At 30.7% G+C, this 21,264-nt stretch overlaps 1 protein-coding gene across 1 annotated transcript; it reads left to right on the top strand.

Moving 5' to 3' along the window:
* Positions 1-463: 463 nt before the first annotated feature.
* On the top strand, positions 464-16,520 carry LOC111709421 (ras-like protein family member 10B). The gene is made up of 11 exons (XM_023483083.1): positions 464-648; positions 3,212-3,265; positions 3,338-3,435; positions 9,276-9,348; positions 9,968-10,002; positions 11,730-11,831; positions 12,445-12,527; positions 13,317-13,385; positions 15,171-15,275; positions 15,600-15,705; positions 16,352-16,520. Exons 2-11 carry the CDS (start codon positions 3,217-3,219, stop codon positions 16,433-16,435), a joined length of 804 nt encoding a protein of 267 aa, XP_023338851.1. The 5' UTR covers positions 464-648; positions 3,212-3,216; the 3' UTR covers positions 16,436-16,520.
* Positions 16,521-21,264: the final 4,744 nt, after the last annotated feature.

Raw genomic sequence — 21,264 nt, 5'->3', positions numbered from 1 at the left:
GAATATAAATGGAATATATGCATATATGTATATCTGTCCAGCTACTATATTTGAATTTTCTGTTTGTTCGTTGGTTTGTTTGTATCATATAAACGTCAATACGGCTGGATAAATATGTTTAGGTAAATTTTATGTTGTATAACTCACATGACCCTAAGAATTGTTTATGTCCGGTGTCGTGCATGGGACACCTCCCTGCATGGAAACACATCCCTACAATTTTAACCATTTCAACACTATTTTAGACATAAAAAGCAATGTTATCACATTTTCCGATATTTATTAATGTATTTGATTGGAAAACACATTCAAACTTATCTATGTCTCGAGTAAATATTATTGTTTGATGATTGGAAAGGAAGACGACATTGGAGAGTAAATAACTTTTTTTGCCTTTTACCCCCTGTAAAATATATTTAAGAACTAAATGCGTATTTAATGTCACCTAATAATTTTTAATGTTTTAACATTGATTTTTATGTCTAACATTGTGCTGAAATGGTTAAAACTTTAGGGGGAGGTGGCCCCATGCACGACACCGAACTTAAACAAGGAAATATTCCGGTTGTTTATAGAAATCTGCCAATCTGCAAATTTTTGTTTGTTTTATGGTGAATGCTTAAAACCTGGATCCACAATCCACATAAGGTTGGTATATACAATTACTTTCCTGTTCACTAAGAAAATACTCATATTCAGAGGTGAAAATCTGTATAGAATTTGACAATTCCTCCTTTAAAACTCAACAGTGTTGCTGGAACAAATACTTCCAGTTTACATTCTCATATTTACGAATTAACCTGCGCGCTGTCTAAACTGAAGCAAGAGCAATGTCCTGTTTGAAGTAGTTGAACTAGGTTTTGCAGGTTTAACTACTAGAGAGTCACGTGTAGAGAATGTTATGTATGTGCCTCTGGAGAATATTTATGTATATCCCACAGGATTTATTCATTCATTTTCTCATCCTTACCTTTAAAAATATTTACTATTGTTCACAATAATATTTACCGCAGATAAACATTCCATACATTTTTTTGAAATATGAAATCAATCTCCTCTAAAGGTATACGCTCAATTTACTGTCACAGCTTTGAAATTTAAATCAATAAACAGAAAAAATCGTTTGTTTGCAAACAATTGAACTTTAATATCTTTCTTGAGTTATAAATAACACTTCAGGAAAAGGAGCTGTTACGTCGTTTTTCTGATTTGAAAAGTGTTTAATTCTGATGTTTTCATCGGACATTATACTTTACCCCTTCAATTTTGAATAAATATTGGGATCCCTGTACACACATATATTTATATAATACATATAAATAATATAGTATATATATATACAAATACATCATACATGGTGAATAAGCTTAATTAGAATATCCTGAGTTAGTCAGTTATTCTCCTGAGTAATTATATAGTGATGATCAACTACACATTCTATATATTATACATACATTATTCATTTTAGATTGTTTTACATAAGTAGGGAGATATGTAAACAGATAGATGCATACAGAGATTGATATAGATAGGAACATAGATAGACAGATAGTGCATAATATTGCTAATATTGGATTGCCAAATGAATGCCGCAAACTATTTCTAAGGTCAAAGACGACTTTTAGGTGTTCAATCAATCAATAAATTAGTTCAGCTCTTTAAAAACAGCAATGCAGGTAGACAGATAAATACATTGATTCTTGTTCTTTTCTACTGGTCTTTAATAAGATGAGTTATGATTTATAACATATAATATTAAAATATAAGTGTAACAACATGAACAGAATTTACCTAACGATTGATTCAGGGATAAGTTGGTTGGTTCAGAATATATTATATTTATCTATCTATCTAGTTCTCCATAACATATTGATAACATGAAGATTTATTTGAAATATTATCAGGTCTTTACTTATTCAGTCTCCATGTAGGAAGGAAAGCAAAGATTAAATTTTGAAAGATGATTCAAACAATCTTGTGATTATTTGCAAGAAACATCGGATTGATTTAGAAAAGATAGAAAAAATATGGATTTGGTTCAGATTCAAGTTCAGGTTTAGGTTTAGGTTCAGGTTCAGGTTCAGGTTCAGGTTCAGGTTCAGGTCCAGGTTTAGGTTCAGGTTCTGGTTCAAGTTCAGGTTTAGGTTTAGGTTCAGGTTCAGGTTCAGGTTCAGGTTCAGGTTCAAGTTCAGGTTCAGGTTCAAGTTCAATTTCAGGTTTAGGTTGAGGTTCAGGCTAAAGTTCAGGTTTCGGGTCAGGGTCAGGTTCAAGTTCAGGTTCAGGCTAAAGTTCAGGTTTCGGGTCAGGGTCAGGTTCAGGCTAAAGTTCAGGTTTCGGGTCAGGGTCAGGTGCATGTTTAGGCTTAGTCTGAGACTCTCAGGTTTGGGTGTACCTGAAGTTACGTACAGGGCAAGACTTAGATTCAGATTCAGGTATAGATTCAGGGTCAGGTTCAGGTCCAGGATCAGGGTCAGATCCAGGGTCAGGGTCAGGTCCAGGGTCAGAGTCAGGTCCAGGGTCAGGGTTAGATCCAGGGTTAAGGTCAGGGTCAAGTTCAGGGTTAGGGTCAGATCCATGGTCAGGGTCAGGTTCAGGGTTAGGGTCAGGTTCAGGGTTTGGGTCAGGTACAGGGCCAGGTCCACGGTCAGGGTCAGGTTTAGGTTTTGGTACAGATTCGTACAGAGTAAGATTCAGTTTCAGATTCAGGGCCAAAGGAATTGAATTTTTGCCACAAACATAAATTTTCAAATCCATAAATCTCTAAAACCTAATTTTGTAAACCTTTGATATTTCAAACTTACACTTCCTGATCTAACAGTATTTGAAGTTTGAAATATCGAAAGTCTACGAAATAGGGTTATAAAGATAAAAGGATTAGAAAATCAGAGTTAGTGTCAAAACCTCAATTTCTTTAACTCAGGTTTAGATTTAGGATTAGTGTCAGACTCAGATTAAGGTTCAGGTACAGAGCTAGGCTCAAATTCAGGATCGGGTTCAGGATTAGTATCAGGCTCAGGGTTAGATGCAGCTGTTTGTTCAGGACAAGATTTAGTTTCAGATTCAGGGTCAAATTCAGGTAAGGTTCAGAATCAGGTTTAGGTTAAAGTCATATCTATTTATCGTTTCTGACTGAGAATATGGCAAGATTTAAGTTCTAGGTCGTTTCCAGACCTTGCTTCAGATTTAGTTTCAAATGTGTTTTTTTTTTTAGAAGAAATGTCTCCGAACTATTCTTTGCTTGCAATAAATCAGGAAAATAACACAGGTCCGAATAGAAATGGTTTTGCAATAAGTAATTTAAAAAGATATTTTATTAATTTCATTTAATTTATTTTAGGACGTAGGGTGTCAAGTATTTCAAATCATTTCATGGAGAAACAGAGTTTCAATATATCTACTGATCTACCATCTAGAATACAACCTGTAGATATACAGGTATATATATATATATTCACTAATCTACAACCTGTAGATATGCAGGTATATATATCTACTGATCTACCATCTAGAATACAACCTCTAGATATACAGGTATATATATATATACTAATCTACCATCTAGAATACAACCTGAAGATATGCAGATATATAATATCGACTGATCTACCATGTAGAATACAACCTGTAGATATGCAGGTATATATATATATTCACTAATCTACCATCCAGAATACAACCTGTAGATATACAGGTATATATATATATATACTAATCTACCATTTAGAGTACAACCTGTAGATATACAGGTATATATATATATATATACTAATCTACCATCTAGAGTACAACCTGTAGATATGCAGGTTTATATATATATAATATGTATAATATGTATAAATAAATATAAGCATAAAAGATAGCAACGTACACTATATTAAGAAATAAAGGTTTACAACGTCTTAACAACATCCTGGATTTAACAGGGTAAGACTTGTAGACTCTCTAGATTGTACTCTCACACGCTAAACTCATGTTGTATCCCGCTAGTGCTTAGGTTTTGGACATAAATATTTAAAAACTTTCAACATACTTTTATCCTGATGATCCAGCTGATGTAAATGTGCTTAATAACTTACATTACAGGGATTCATGTTTGCATGACTCATATTCAAAGGAATTGAGTCTTTGTCACAAAACTGTGATTAATACAACCTGTAGATATACGGGTATATATCTATAATCTACAAAATAGAATATATAGAATTAACTGTTATATCAAACAATCTAAGTTTAAAATATGAAAGGTTTACATAATTTAGTAGTAGATATATAGGTATTAGAAAATTAGAATTTGCGGCAAAGACTCAATTCCTTTTAATTAAATAAATTTATAATATTTTCAACGTTAAGATTTTTTCTAAAATATCGTCCGATTACAGAAATTAAAAATTAAGTCTTAAATGATTGTAAATATTAATATGTTCTAACTAATACATTCACACTTTGTGATAGAAAACACATTGAGCTTCAGGACACGCTTCGACTTGATAAACCTTTAAAGGCCGGAAACGTTTTGTTGGAAAAGAAATTATGGGGAAACATTTTGTGGAAACATTTAGTCTGGAAACATTTAGTTAGGAAACATTTTGTGGAAACATTTAGTCTGGAAACATTTAGTTAGGAAACATTTTGTGAGGAAATATTTTGTTAGGAAACATTTTGTGGGAAACATTTTTTGGAGAAACATTTTGTGAGGAAACATTTTGTGGGAACATTTTGTGGAAACATTTTGTGGGGAAACATTTTGTGGAGAAACATTTTGTGGGGAAACATTTTGTGGGGAAACATTTTGTGGAGAAACATTTTGTGGGAAACATTTTGTGGGGAAACATTTTGTGGAAACATTTTGTGGGGAAACATTTTGTGTAGAAACATTTTGTGGAGAAAAATTTTGTGGGGAAACATTTTCTGGGGAAACATTTTGTTGAGAAACATTTTGTGGAGAAACATTTTCTGGGGAAACATTTTGTGGGGAAACATTTTCTGGGGAAAAATTTTGTTGAGAAACATTTTGTGGGGAAACGTTTTGTAAGGGCTCCAATTCTACATCAATCTTTCTATCTAACTAGCTTCTGACTAATTTCATTCGTTCCAATTGAGGAAAAATAATTGTTTGCAACAACATGAACAGAATTTACCTAACGATTGATTCAGGGATAAGTTGGTTGGTTCAGAATATATTATATTTATCTATCTATCTAGTTCTCCATAAATGTATCTAATAATGTACAAATTGTATCTTTAATCGTAAGTCAGTTATCTATCTATCTAGTTCTTCATAAATGTATCTAATAATGTACAAATTGTATCTTTAATCGTAAGTCAGTTATCTATCTATCTAGTTCTTCATAAATGTATCTAATAATCAATGCTTTTAGTCGCACATAATTTTTTCCTGCTCTTTTCTTCGACTTCTTCCTGTATATCTTGGTGGGGAGGGGGGGGGGGGCATTTTTCACATATAATTAAGTTTATGTCTAAATTGTTAAGGCAAGAAATCTTTTAACACGTTTCCCTGTTTCATCAATTATTATTTCTATCCAAGGATATGAAATGAATTAGTATCAAGTAATATTTCAAATACTTGAAAAAGTAAAAACTGTTAACGAAACTTTAATTGGCTCATTTTTTATGATTGACAACTTGCGTATCTTAAATTCTTCTGCTAGGAAAGAACCCCGTGGTTTTTTTTTTTTATTTATCTGTGTATGAAAATTGAAAAGTCGTTTTTTAACATGTTGGCAATCTTTTTCATGTCAATATCAATTTTATTAAAAAAAAGAACGTTTTTTAAGACAGGAAAATGTCAACAATAATATTTGATAATGAAACTTGATTGTTTTTTAGGACAGAAGTTACATATACATGCAAACAAATTTCCGTTGGACAGAAAACTAACTGAACTTCAATCGTATTGAAAAAACATTTGCATTTGACCACAAATGCATATGAAATGCATTACACCTTCAAATACACATGCATTTTAAATAATATGTTCATACTCCAGAAGTTTAAACAATCCACTTTGAATTATAGTGAAGTATATATATATATATATATATATATTTTATTAAAGCCTTTTCCCTTTAGTATTAGTCACATGTACCGTACCACCACTCACCTATATCATCATATACCGTACCACCACTCACCTATATCAACATGTACCGTACCACCACTCACCTATATCAACATGTGTACCGTACCACCACTCACCTACATCAACTCATCTCAAAAATCCAAAATGTTTATCCGTTATAAGTATTACACTCCCATATCTCAACTCAAAAGCAAAATCCCAAGGGGTGGAAATCCCCCCCCCCCTCTCCGTTCCAATGTCCGTATCAAGGATATCAAGTATGGTTAATGTTTTTACCCAATAGACTTTTTACTTTAAAAAAATAATATTGAAAATCCGTCTCCAGAACTAGAAAGATAACTGAAGCAACCAGTCTTTAAAAGAAAATGCAATATCAAATTTTAAAATAAATGCACTCGTACTATTTTCGGAAAGGTAAGATAAGAAAGTTTTCGGAAAATCCAGAATATCCTTCTATAAAATCTAGAATATCCTTCTATAAAATCTAGAATATACTTCTATAAAATCTAGAATATCCCTCTATAAAATCTAGAATATCCTTCTATAAAATCTAGAATATCCTTCTATAAAATCTAGAATATCCTTCTATAAAATCTAGAATATCCTTCTATAAAAATAAAACTATAGGCACAGAAAATTTACCAATTTGAGCAGCATATGAAAATATAGAAACATTATTCATAATCATATCACAATCTTTCTAATTTATTTTGCAACAATTAAACTAGTTTTATTGATGATCTGCTTTTTAAGCAGTAAAACGACAACATTAGACATGAATTATTAATTACACAAAAATACCATGATTTCAACGGTATTCTAAATGGAAAGCTTTAAGAATTTACAAAATGCTAGGTGTAGTTTTCCAATATTGAAAAATGTCAAATAATTATGTTTAAAACAAGGAGGATGTATATTTGCTGTGAAATTGTTAAATCTGAAAGATTTTCAAATCACAATATTTACCATAATAAAACATTGATTCAATAAAGTTTCAAATTGTTGCTCTTATTGGCGCTTTTCAGGCTATTAGACTAAGATTTCCGTAAAAATAGGTAATTATGTGCATTGAGTTTTTGCCACAAACTCTGATTTTCCCTATGTTGTAGACCTTTGATATTTCAAACTATTAATTCTTCTAGATTAAATAAGATAAACTTAAAATATCAAAGGTTAACACCATCAGGTTGCAGAGATATTTGGCGGAATTCAAAAGTCGGAAATGTCCGGAAATATGTATTTTTTCTCAAAAAAAATGTATAGCCTGATAGGGCGTACCGCCCCCGTCCTATAAAAAAGCTCCATAGTCAAAATACGGAGTTTCAATACATATTCATAGCCAAAATTAAGGCTAGATCATTAAAAAAACATTAGACTGCTAACTTAAATAGTTAGGGTGTTAAGGCGAAGGTTTCTAAGAAAATGGCTGATTGTTTTTGACAAATGATAAAAGTAAAATCTGCTAGCTCAAATAATAACCAGTAAGTAGCACATCTATATATACTAATGCTTGTCTGTTTGTTTCAAAAAACGTCAAAACGGCTGATTCGTTCAGGCCCAAATATTGTGTGGGACCTAACATAGCCTCAGGAAAGGTTTATGTATGATCAAAATTTCAAAAATTAGTCTCCAACAAAATTCGATTTCCATTAAATTTTGAAAATCCAGGATTTTTTTTTAGAAAATTCGCGAATTTTTGTTTGTATTGTTTTACAATGTATACAAAGAGAAAATGTTTGATACTAAACTATAGAAGACGGGCGCGAAGCGCCCTAAAGCGCCCTAAAAGCTTAGTTTATTAGATTATTATTAGATTTATTAGACACATCTATTAGATTTCTGATATATCCAGCCGGCCTATGCATATAAATATCCTATGCAAGTCAAAAGTAAACAATCCAAAAAACTACTATTTCTTAAAAGTCAAGAATATCAAGGTGGTTGTGTCAAGAATGCGAGTGCTATGCTAAAAAAAACAAGAAGGGGGCCAACACCCCCCCCCCCCTCCGCCCTAATCTGCATCTTAGTAATATGCATATATATACATATTTATAGAAAAAGTAAATGTTGTATTCTAATATCTGGATATATCTACAGGAAAATATTAAAGCTGACATCTTGAAAATCTTAGCTTGCAGGTTCAGGATTAACCTACATCCTAGTACTTCAAAAGCCACGTGTTTCTAAATATAATGCGTATAAAAGGGATTGTATTGTTTACCGGTTATATTTCAAACTGTTCGTTCTAATAGAATTCATAGTTTGAAATATCTAAGGTCTACGACATCAAGTAGCAAAGATATAGTGATTAGACAATCAGAGTTTGTGGCCCGCATAAACTCCATTTCTTTAGTCAGAAAATATTATTGCATGATACATGCTTTAATATTCAAATCGCTATCTGTTAACAAAAACTATAAAATATGTACAAAGAATATACAAAACTTGTTCATCCAGGTAAGTAAATATGCTGATTTTTAAACCTAAGAAATCTAAATAAACGTTTTCCAGCTCTGGTTTATTTGGTGAAGGGAAACAAATCTATTTAGTATTAATCCTAGAATAGAGCTCCAGAGCAATTTATACTTTTTCTGCTTCGTTAAACACTGAGCGACAAAATTGTATTCAAAAATCAATCTTGGTTTCTATAATACAGGGTTTCTATAATACAGGGTTTCTAAAATACAGTGTTTCTATAATACAGGGTTTCTATAATAAAGGGTTTCTATAATACAGGGTTTCTATAATACAGGGTTTCTAAAATACAGGGTTTCTATAATACAGGGTTTCTATAATACAGGGTTTCTATAATACAGGGTTTCTATAATGCAGGGTTTCACACTAAATCCACCAATAACAGATCACTTTGCTTTTGATATTTAAATGAGGTGTATCGAAAAGTAGCACTGCTTAAATATACCCTTATTTCCATGATGTCATGTATGTATACGTTACTCCTAAAATCTTGAAAACCTTTTTTTGTTGATACACATTTTGTCAATTTTCACTCGACAAAAGTATCAAAGAAAATAGAAAAAAGACGCGCTTCATGACCAAACTCAACATTTATTTGATAAGAGGTTGACAGTACAATAACACAAGAATTATCTTTACACCCCAAATATTAACTTAAATTCTAAACCATTTTATAACTTACGCAACTTTTTGTCTCTAGGAGAAGGAAGAACGGCTTCCAACCAGATACGATGAGGATATCCCGATCAAGTATATCAAGCTAGCTGTTCTAGGAATATAGATTTACAGCTTATTTTTATGAAACTATTGATATATTGTGCACTCTAGTGACTCTGTCATTCATAAAGGAAGTGAGTTTTTGCCACAAATGCCAATTTTATTATACCGAAATCTCAACGACCAGATGATGCATACCTTTCATATTTCAAACTTACATTGTTTGATCCACCAAAATTCATAGTTTGAAATATCTAAGGTCTACGATATTTGATTTTAAAGAAATTGGGATTTAAAAATCCGAGTTTGTGGCAAAAACTCAATTCCTATGATGATTTTTTTTTATTGCAAAGTATGCAACGTGGCATAATGTTAAACGTGCTGCTTATTATAGAATTGTATGCAATAAGATTTAATTGGTTTCATGATTTCCTCTGTCCAGAATAATTTTCAAATTTAATGAAAATAAAATTAAGATTAATTTTTTTTACTCGTGCTACGTTTTTAAGTTAAAAAACATTTCACAAAACTAAAAATGGTTTTATCTTTAAAAAAAAACATAAAATATTTGTAGAAACTCATAAAAAAAAACAATTACAAATTAAAAACTAAATTCTAAATAAAATTCAAAACTTGACAAATATAAATATAATTGTAAATGGATATAATTGGCAGGAGATACAGGAGTAGGAAAATCCGCAGTATTAGAGGTAAGCTTTCTTTGAAGTTTAACCGCAATGCATTTTAATTTTGGTAAGGTTTGAAAGTATAGAGGTGGGTCACGGGGGAGGGGGGAGGGGAGGGGTTTAAATGCTTACTTTCTGCATTTGCAATGTAACATTATGTATAGCCTGTTGTTGAAGCGTACATTGTACTTTAAACTTAAAATCTTAATATTTCATGCAATCATTTAAGTGCACAGCGTGCGTAACCAATTTGAAATTTGATTTTGTTTAAACAAGTGAAAGGAAAATTTAATTTTATTGTTGAAATTCGCAATAAAAGCGACAATTCTAATTGTCAAACGAGACACGTACTATGGTCAGTTGTTGTGCTTTAAAACCGTTACTTTTATAACATGCTAATCTGATATCTATCTAAGCTATCTTAGACGCGATAATGTCTAAGTTGGACATGTTAAGGTCATGATTTGATTTCGGATATTTCACTATTAATCGACCTTTTTACGAATATCTATCTTTGGTTATAACCAAGATTTTCATGACTTAAAACCTTTGACAAAGAAATAAACTTATGCTTTACGTACGCCTGCTTTGAAAAATGGAATTAAAAGAAATAAAACGAATTCCGTTTCGTCATCTATAAAGGAGCGGTCTTTTTGGGTCACCTTGTATATTTTTGATACAATCATAAAATGGAAGTTTTACTGAAACAGCAGACTGTGCCAGGCTAAATTCAGCGGAAAATTGTTAAAATTTGATAGTTTAAATCTGGTGGTTTCCAGAACTTTTCCACTTCTCTCAATTAAAATGTTCTATTGAATTTATTCAGGACCAAATCATGATATTCAAATATTATAACCATAAAAAGGGAACCACGAAATTCAGGAACTAACCTATGATATTTCTATGAACGCATAACTTTATAAATTAGTAATTTTTAAATGGCCAAGGTATGCATCATCAGGTGTGTACTAGCATTCAGTTCCTTAAAGCCGTGGAGAAGGGGGGAAGAATCGTAAAAATCGAATTTATTCAATAAACCTATTATTTCCACCAATTAAGGCTTTGACACGATTCACGACAATCACGTTTTAAGAAGAATATTGTGGCGAAAACCAGTCATTTGACCCTGAACCTCTACAGTATCACACTGTTTTGTCTTCAATTTTTACTCCTATAATTCAGGACAAATGTATTAAGGAATTAAATCTTTGCAACAAATCCAAATTTTCTAATACATATATATCTACAACCAAATTGTGTAAACCTTAGATATTTCAAACTTTGATTATTTGATATAACAGAAGTCATAGTTTGAAATATCTAAGGTCTACAGCATTGGGTTGTTAAGATATAGGGATTTAAATACCAGAGTTTGTGGCAAAGACTCAATTCCTTTGGTTTCATTTTCTAAAAAGGTTTCAATAAACATTTAATTAGATTTTAAATTGCCAAATCCTGCTAAAACCTTGAAAGCTTGCAAAATATCATTACTTGTTCAATTTTGAATTTGGCAAATTTGAAACAATACTGCATGTTTAGCAACTTTTAAAAAAATGGTGTTATATATCTATTTGAAATTTCACCATAAAATTTAATATTAAAAGAAATCTAGTCAAAAAGAAAAATCAAAATTTTTATTGAAAAACCTGCCACAAGAAAAAACGTAAATAAATTTAGATTTTTCAGATTGAAATATTTTTTTGTTGCTTCTACTGATCCAAAAGTATTGTATTTCTTGATATTTCTTTCAGAGGTTTGTTAGAAATTCATTTTCCTCTCATCATGAAAGAACAACTAGAAAACAGGAATACATGCCCTCTCTCATACTAGACAATTCTATATTCGAACTAAAGGTAATTTAACAAAATAATTATTACGATAAATTATCATAGATTTCTTTCTAATTATATAATTAGAATACATATAAAATTTCGATCATTTATATAGGATTTATATAATTTCTCCGTTTTCAAACTGTCTATTCGGCTTATTTTTCATATTTTCAAAACTATAAATGGCAGAGAAATATGAAATAAAGAATTTGGTGGGGAGAATTTATCATTCCTCCCCCCCCCCCCCCCCCCCGCCCCATATCAAACCAAAATGAAAATTGATATTATAATTAAAATCATACAACTAAAAACATTTCAACATATTTCACATTATCTAAAACTTTGTGAATTATCGTAAAATTTTAAACCAATTCTTTGTGAAAATATGCTGATCGTGGAATAAAGGAATTGAGTTTTTGCATCAAACTCTGATTTTCTAATCTCTATATCATTGTATACCAATGTCGTAGACCTTAGATATTTCAAACTATTAATACTTATAGATAAAGTAATCTACGTTTGAAATATCAAAGGTTTGTACCATCAGGTTGCAAAGATATTGGGATAAGAAGATTTGAGTTTGTGGCAAAACTCAATTCCTTTAGAGTTGAATTGAATGGTGAGGATTTTTCAGATTGTTGATATTCCTGTGATAAACAGATTTCCCGCCAATTCTGAAGAGGAATGGGAGGAATATCGGTTCTACGGATTACGCAGGCACAAATCCGTACATATGTTAAACGTCACAAAACATGACTTCATTTACATGTATTAAGTTTTCCCGGATAATTTTTGCAGCTACTCCTTTCATTCGAAATTGCTATGTTGGCTATTGAAACTTTAACAAAGGAATAGAGTCTTTGCCACAAACTCACATTTTTTGCCACCTGATGGTGTACACCTTTGTTATTTCAAACTTAGATTATTTGATCTAACAGAATTCATAGTTAAGAAAAGAAACATCTAAGGTCTTAAAATAAGAGTTTTCCAAGAGTTTTTGCAAAAACTTAATTCCTTTTGCTTTAATATTGATTCAAGTTAGAGTCACATACATACTAGGAGGAGTCTGAGACATGCCCCCCCTCCCTTAAAGTTCGTATTTCTCTCGCTTTCAGCTTAGAATTTCATGCATTTACAATGCATTTACATGTTTAGTCTCCTTCCTCTGGATACTTCCATGATTCGAGTAAAATCTATACTCAGAGAATTAATAAAGAAAACATCTATAAAGAAATTTGTTAAATGTTTTATCGTAATTTAAAATTCATAACTAGAACTTATCCTTTTCAAGTTTACTGTTTAGTATTTACACATATATATACTTTTGCTAAATATTCAACCTTTCAAAAATCCTACATATATTTGAGAAAATTAAATATTGAAGATTTTTCCATATTTTATTCGAATAAATGTGAGAGTGAGAGGAACTAAGAGGACCATTAAACAATTTCCAGAATATTAAAGAAAAAAATAGTTTTTTATAAATATTTACGTTTTGTGGATTAGTGCACATGCGTACCTTCTAGTATTTGATGTTTCCTCTCATCAATCATTTCAATTCATCACAACAATTAGGTAAACTTTTATATAATAGTTTGGGATCACAGGTTTGCCTGGAAACTAATAGAATTTCCTGGTTCTCGAGTTCCCCAACTGAAATTTGAGGCAAATCTGTCAATTGGGCTTTTAGTTAAGATCAGACATACAAACAGAGATCACTACTTTATTTATTTTAATGACAAATTATAGATTTACACATTTTACGCCTAATGAAAGAACATATTCGACCTAAACTTGAACTCAAAGGAACTGTAAGTGGCCATCCAAATGATAGCAATACCCGATCCATGAAGATATTGTCGTTTTTCTAAGAATGAAATTAATTTTGTGCTTACATTAGTTTATTAAAATAAATAAAACATCAAGCAAAAAATATTTTTATAGGACTTTTTTTTCGATAATGCTTTTTTATTAATTGCCGAAATAATTGCTTAGAATTTGAATGCTTTTTAAAGAAAACAAATTATGAAGAATCCAAAATATAAGAAGATTTTATTATTCTAAAAGAATTTGGTCTGTTTTTCTTCTTTTTTGCATTTTCGATGGAAAAGCATTTTTAGATTTAAAATTTATTTTGTGCAAAAAGTAAAAATCTTGGTAATGCAGGCAATTTTTTCACATGAAATCCTTCATACAGAAAGGTTAGAGTGTGTGCAAAAAGTCCTAAAGCTGCAAAAAATCAACTTATGTTTTTAGTTTAAATTGTAATAAGCATAAAAAATCAATAACATTTGTATTAATGTTTGAGATTTTAAAGATAAAAAGCATTACACACAAATTATGCGTACATAAAATTGTAGTGTACACTATATTTATTGTTAATTAACTTTTTCAATAAAACATGTTTAGGTTGAAGGTTTTTTATGTATACCTTACCCAGTTTCAATTTATTAACCAAAAGATTTTAGCGTAATGCCAGGTTATAGCATAAATATTAAATGACCTACCCATAGATTAATAGCAATATAGGTAGAACACTAGATGTCGTCTTTTCAAGATTTAAGAGTTTTTTGTTCACAATATAATCCTGCGGCAGAAGCCCAATGGAGTTCTGCGCAGGCAGCTTTGAATTACAAGACAGACAGAGAGCCTCCGCGCAACTCCTTTGGACCTCTGCCTTAGGGTTATTGTAAACTAAAAACCCTTTAATCTTGAAAAGACGAAATATAGTGTTCTATCCGAAAAGTTATTAATCTATGGACCTACCACTGTAATATATTTCTACAAAATCATAGAAATGTTGATGAAACGTCTTGTTACATTTTTAACTATAACTTTTCAAAATTATGTTTTACGTTTGAATCTTAAAATAAAAATTATATAAATATTCTATCGTGATTTCAATTTTAATTCATGCAATCGTGATATATCTATTTATTATATGCTAGGCATTCAGGGCGCTTTGTGCCCATCTTCTATTTCAATTGTGAACATTTCCTCTTAGTATACATTGTAAAACAACAACAACAACAAAAAAGTTCGTTGATTTCATAAAAAAATTCGTCGATTTTCAAAATTTAAGGAAAATAGAATTTTGTTTGAGGCAAATTTTTAAAATTTTGAACATTCATAAACCTTCCCTGGGGTCATGTGAGGTCCCACATAAAATTTGCCTCAAGGTTTGATTTGGAAACTCTGGGGAATCACGGGAATGTTCTTAGCTTGGTTTAGAGATTATAAGTTGATTGGGTCGACTTTAATAGCGAAAATGTAGTTGCCCGGTAAAACCGTCCAAGTGCGGTTAAGTGGCTGGAGTAACTATGTATTACCAGGCTAGTACTATATACATCTTATGATTAGGGACCAAATATCCAGTTCTCGTGATATATCCTCAATACCTGTGATTGTAATCGCAAACAAATCCGATCTTGTTCCCACACTGTCCCCAGACCAAAACAGAACAAGGTCAGTTCTAATATTAGATGATCCTGAAGAAAAATTATAAAAAACATAAATAGTCAAAACTATAAGTATATTTATTTTACATGTACATAAACATCAAAGATTGTATAATGTATATGTAAGATGCAAATGTAAATTTTTTTTTTAATTAGAAATATTTTCACTCAGTCCTGTATTGGCAAATACGCGAAAATTAGTTCCTCTAACTAGGTTGAAACTTGCTGCTCAAAACTAGGCCTGAAAATTGCAAACTGTTTTAAAGCAAGGTTGGAAAACGCGACCTGCTCCTTTAACTTAGGTGAAATATCTAAATGTTTCTTTAAATAGGTTGGAAAATGCCAATATTGTAAAGAAGACCTGGAAACTAGGATATGTTGAGTCCAGTGCTAAATACAACTACAACATAACATACATTTTTAGAACACTTGCTCAGGTATACTATACGTCATTTCTCCTGTATTTTTAACTTTGCATCCTATTATTAACTTCGAAACGGCTGAACAGTGAACAGGTCAGGTTTAGATTTTTGTTTGACCCCAAGAGGTTTAATTCTAGTCAGAATTTGAAAAAGACACTTCAAAAAAGTATTTTTCTTAGTTTCGATTCATCTATGAAAAAAAAATAAAAATCTAACTGCGAAATTCCTTAAATATTTAATATTCAATAATTTAATATTGCCTTTTCTGTTTTTTTTTTTGTATTTAATATGACATAAATACATGGATGGATATATATCCCATCATGATTCCGATTTTTTTCATCCAACAAATATTTTTTTCTCTAAGAAAATGAGTCTTTGTTACACACTCAAATTTTCTATACCCTTTAAAACTTGATGTCGTAGATTCAATTTTTTTTCCTCAAAAAAAAACATTTAAGTTTTCTGACTATTGCATTGGATTGTACTAACATTTTTTTAAAGTAAAAAACAATATACTGGAGCACACATCAACCCCTGTTTTAATTGTCTCGTTAACTTGTCAACCTACTTTTATATTGGTGTTAAAAGAAAACAGAAAGTTTATCTTTAGAAAACATTTATTGAAAAGAAGTTTTAATAAGTGTTTGATTAATGTTAGGAACTAAAGAACGTGGAAGAGCACAAGACTGGAGATAAGAATTCAAGAAACCAGGGGAAGAAATGTTTCCGCTGCCTTCCATGATGTTAAAACCCTTTAACTAGGGTATTTAAAAATCTAAGTGAAAATTTCAAAATTTACCATTGAAAATATTTATAATAAAACAAGATATTCGAAATATGATCCCTATAGGCGGTCAAACGACTGGATCGAATGGGCTGAAAGTATACGATAAAAAATCGATTTTTTTTTCATAATTTTTTTCTTCCATTTTTTTTTCTACGAGCAACACCGCGGGCCCTTTCAGCTAGTATTTCATAATATTCATATGATTACAAGAAATGAAATCCAAAACGCTCAAACTAGATTGAACCATAAACTACTGAATAAATACATAAGTTGTTCAAAAATTGAAAGGAAGAGTAGGACTCCTGACGATTTATGCACAACATTTTTGTACGTTTTTATGATAGACACACAAAGCGAGGTTTCTTGAAGTATATTCAGATCTCGGTGGAACTATTCTAAATCAGCATTAATTAAACCTATAAAGACTACCCGAGGTCAAAATTTTGGACGATTAGCGCTAATTTACACTGCATGAACTCAATATCCAATTCATGCTATAGCAAATGATATGATTAATATCTCAATTCTAGTCAGCTGCAAGGAATGCCAAAGAAGAATTATTAAATACTTCGAACGTCTAAAGCGCGGATAGCCGCTTGATAATGGGATTTACAACTCGAAATTGTTGACATCTGTTTTTTTTTATGTGGGTGACCCAAGTTGAATTAGAACCATTAAAGTTTCTCACAACATTTCCAAGACCGACTCGCGGATTAGCAAGTTACTTAGCCGAGAAATAAAACGTTTTAGATCAAGATTAACCTCTCTGGGAATCGTTTAGGCCATCTCAGCAAATAAAAGGGCAACTGAAAAACGGTTGACAAGAGATCTTTATTATAATTTAAGAATAAATGATTTTTTTTCTAACCTATTTTGGTATGTCATTTATGAAATATGTACTGTGTACATTAATGATTACATTTGTTTTACAGAGTAGTTTGTGTTATTGCAAATATAATTTTTGAACTTTTTGGCAAAAAGTGATTTTTTATTGTAAAAATGAAATTGTTAAAAAGAAGCTTATCTAATATGATTATCTATAAAATTCATTTACATTTTACTCAAATAGCTTTTGTTTTTAAATGATTATTTGCTTTTTACTTCTGTTTGGGTCCAAAAAGTACAACTTTGAATTTTGAGCAATGGTCTTTCCTATATGTTGTGGGACATTCAGTAATTCAACTAATCCATTCTCGCTGTAAAAAAATATTAACGGAATGAAATGCATAATATCTTCCGCAAACACTCCCTTTAAAAAATACTTTTGTGAATCATACATGGCATTTAAATGGAGTGTTTAATAAAAAAAAGAATTTTTAAACCTGGCTCAAAATCAATTAAAATATTTATGTAAAATAACTTAAAATCAGATATAAGGATTCTTACAAATTTCTAAAAGACTGTAAAAGAAGACATTGTATATTGTTAATTGCTTAATTGAAACGAAAAATAAGAGTTTCTCGGGGAGAAAGATCTTTTTCTAAGAACATGTTTTTTTATTCTGACAAAACCAGACATTATTATTTTCCTCGCCGGACACTTTTCTCTTCAGCAGTTGTTACTTTTCAGAACTTGTATTAATCAGATATATTTACTGGACACTTATCTCTTGAGCAATTATGATTAAAATCCTTTTTATTAGCTATTGCAGAGTGAAAAAGTTTTAGCACCAATTTCTGAAATGGGGGTCTATAACCTTTTATCTCAAAGTTTGCAATATTGGATGTATAGACAGTTTTGGTTTTATCTGTGTAAATAATCCTTTTTATTCTTTAAACTAAATTCTTTAAGCAGACCACAATTTATAAATGCCAGTACTAGGGGTATTTTATGATTATTGTTTCAAGAATCATACTTGCTAAACTAGGTTTACAAAAATAGGCCTCCTTACTATCTGATAAAAAGACAAGCCATTTTTAATAAAAAAAAACAAGAAATATCAAGAAGAATTACTGCTAATTCTATAATTATGTCAACTCTTTGGAACTATAAAGAAGTTGAAGGAAACTTTGCGAGGAAATTAGTTCTGCACCTAGATTGCATTTCCTAAAATTGAATTTGATATGATTATTTAATCAAATTTTGTTTGTGTAAACATTATTTACATTGAAGAGAAATTTTGGATTATAATCTAATGTTTTTACGACATTTGAAGTTTAAATGCAAATTTAAATGCATTTGAAGAATCTAGAATTCCATTTCTTTTTCCTGAATTTATTATAATTTGTACATGCTTTTAAAGCAAGATTGTACTCAAACAGGTTCCATTATTCCCGAAAATAAATCAGACTTGCCTTTCCGGCAATTTTAAAAATTTGAGATCACCAAAGCAAATTTTAAACAGTTCTATGACTGTTCTGTTCTCCTAAAAACATTGTGGAATCAAATATACTTTTTCTATGACTATTTCATGGCAACAGTAGCCAGAAAAAGGTTGGGTTCAGTCGTTTATAATATTTGAGGCATGAAATATTTGAATTTGAATTGTCCTGAATTACATGAGAAATACAATTTTTTTAAGTATATGAATTTTCCTACAAAGAAGTATGAATATATGGGCGTTCGGGGACTTAATTGAACCACTTTTCCCCTGCGCCTTTTCAAGCTTAATAGAAGAGAATCAACTTACTCCATGTATTTCATTTTATTTTTGTATTATAGTTTCGGACAACATTAAGTTGTTATTCATATGTCAACTTTTTTTGTTATTCAGTTTTACTGGAAGCTTCATTTGACTTTGAGAATATATTTATAATAAAATCTTCTGCTTTGATTGTAGAGCTGGGAACTTTAGAATGGATAACCTTTAATCCCAACTACTTAATCCGAATATACACCGTGGAAACTTTTAATTTTAGTCCTTAATCCACTCTTTTTCTCTCTCTTTGGATATCAGTCCAATGAGAGTGCAGGAATATAGTTTGTAAATTGTATTGACCAATGAGAGCCTTGAAAATAAATCCTATTCCATGAGAGAAATCCGCCATTGCTAATAAATTAAGAATTTGTTGTCGGCCATTTTGTAAATTAATCGGTGAAGAAAAATATTTAATAATACGTTTAAGATTCTTTATTAACTAATTTACTAATAAAAAATGGGTGAGAAATTAAGTGAAGGCCCTTCTAGTCAAGAAAACGAACAAATCTGGCATTCCTAGAATCAAACTTGTTTATCAAAATATTTAGTCTCGAGACAAACAAAATCTCGAGATTATGTTAGTCTCGAGATTAGCAAAAAGCGAGGATTAAACATTAATCCTGATATTCACCATTCTAAAGTTCCCGCTTCTCATTTTAGTAAAATTTGTAAGAAGACTTTGTAAAAATTAATGTATAAATGGTAAATCTAACTAACCAATGCTCATTACTTGTGATTTAAAGTATGTATTAAATATAATCAAACTAGAAATATAAGAAAAAATTCATATAAAGTGTAAACAATTTTAATAGCACAAAATATCCATTAAATGATCAAATAAATAATAAATATAATATATTGGAATAAATAATCTAAGTTATTAATCTGCATATTTTATGTAAGAATGTAGATATATGTAATTATAAGTTTAGGCTCCTTATTTTTTAACATCATTTTAATATATGTAAATTTTTTCCCGAGCGAAGCGGAATACAAAATTGCCTATTTATACAGTCTAATTTATTAACCCCTTTATCTTTGCAACCCGATGTAGTTGACCTCTGATATTTCAAACTATGAATTCTGTTAGTTTAAATAATCTAAGTTTGAAATATCAACCGTTTAAACCATCATGTGGCAAAGATGTCTTATGCCTTTTGTAGTTATACTTGACAAAGCAATCAAGATATTTAGAGCAGGTAACGCTTAATGTTTAAGGAATCACTAAATTAGTTCTGATAAATCGTCTCTCTCAAGTCTCATTTGATGGTAATCCTTCATACCATCGAATTCATCTATATATAAATTTGGCTTGTCTGTCTGTTTGTTTGTGTCCAATAAACGTCAAAGCGGCTGAACCGATCGGGCCCAAATTTTTGGTGGGACATCACGTGACCACAGGGAGGGTTTATGAATGATAAAAATAAAAATAAATGTTTTTTTAAGGTTTTTAATTTTGTAAAAGAATTTAAATTCTTGAAAATCCGCGAATTTTTTTTTAAAAATCCGCAAAATTTATTTCTTCTTTGTTTTAAAATGTAAACAAAAAGAACATGTCTACAATTTAAATAGAAGATGGGCGCGAAGCGCCCTAAAAGCCTGGTTTTTAATATTTCTTCCGAGTTTAAATAGAGTTTTTAATCAGAATCAAAACGCAACAGACGCAAGAGACCCTCCATGCAAAGATGATAATGCCTGATCCGATTCACAACTATACACATGAAACCTTTATCCAATAAATAATTTGGAAGATATTGCCGTTTTTCCTACATGTTTTCCTGCAGTAGAAATTCGCAAGTCATTACTGTTTTGAGTTAAAATAAGTTAGAATTCTTGTAGCGAACTGGGAAATCCTGCAGGATTATGTTTGCTGGTTCGAAATAATTAACTCAAATCTGATTAAAGACAGGTTAAAAATATACTGAAGAGAAATGGGAACATTTCTTAGATTTATGGGAATTACAGGTTCTCAGATATATCATAATGTTTTATTATACCTGAGGAGTGAATTGTGGCTAAATAGCTTGAGGAAAATGGTAAGAATAATCCTCACGCAACATAGTTTCCTGCAAAAAATTAATTGTTTNTCTTAATTACATAGTTTCCTACCTTTACGTCGGTTATAAAGGCTTGAAAATAATATGCA

The sequence above is a fragment of the Eurytemora carolleeae genome, unplaced genomic scaffold (assembly GCF_000591075.1).
Source record: "Eurytemora carolleeae unplaced genomic scaffold, Eaff_2.0 scaffold965, whole genome shotgun sequence".
Classification (NCBI taxonomy): Eukaryota; Metazoa; Arthropoda; class Copepoda; order Calanoida; family Temoridae; genus Eurytemora; species Eurytemora carolleeae.
The sequence above is the reverse complement of the archived record's forward strand: the minus strand, read 5'-3'. Positions and strand labels throughout refer to the sequence as shown.

Coding starts and splice junctions, on each gene's coding strand:
- LOC111709421 (XM_023483083.1), top strand. CDS start 3,217: ATGTCTCCGAACTATTCTTTGCTTGCAATAAATCAGGAAAATAACACA. Junction 3,266..3,337: donor AAATCAGGAAAATAACACAG/GTCCGAATAGAA, acceptor AATTTATTTTAG/GACGTAGGGTGTCAAGTATT. Junction 13,386..15,170: donor CAATTCATCACAACAATTAG/GTAAACTTTTAT, acceptor TCTTATGATTAG/GGACCAAATATCCAGTTCTC.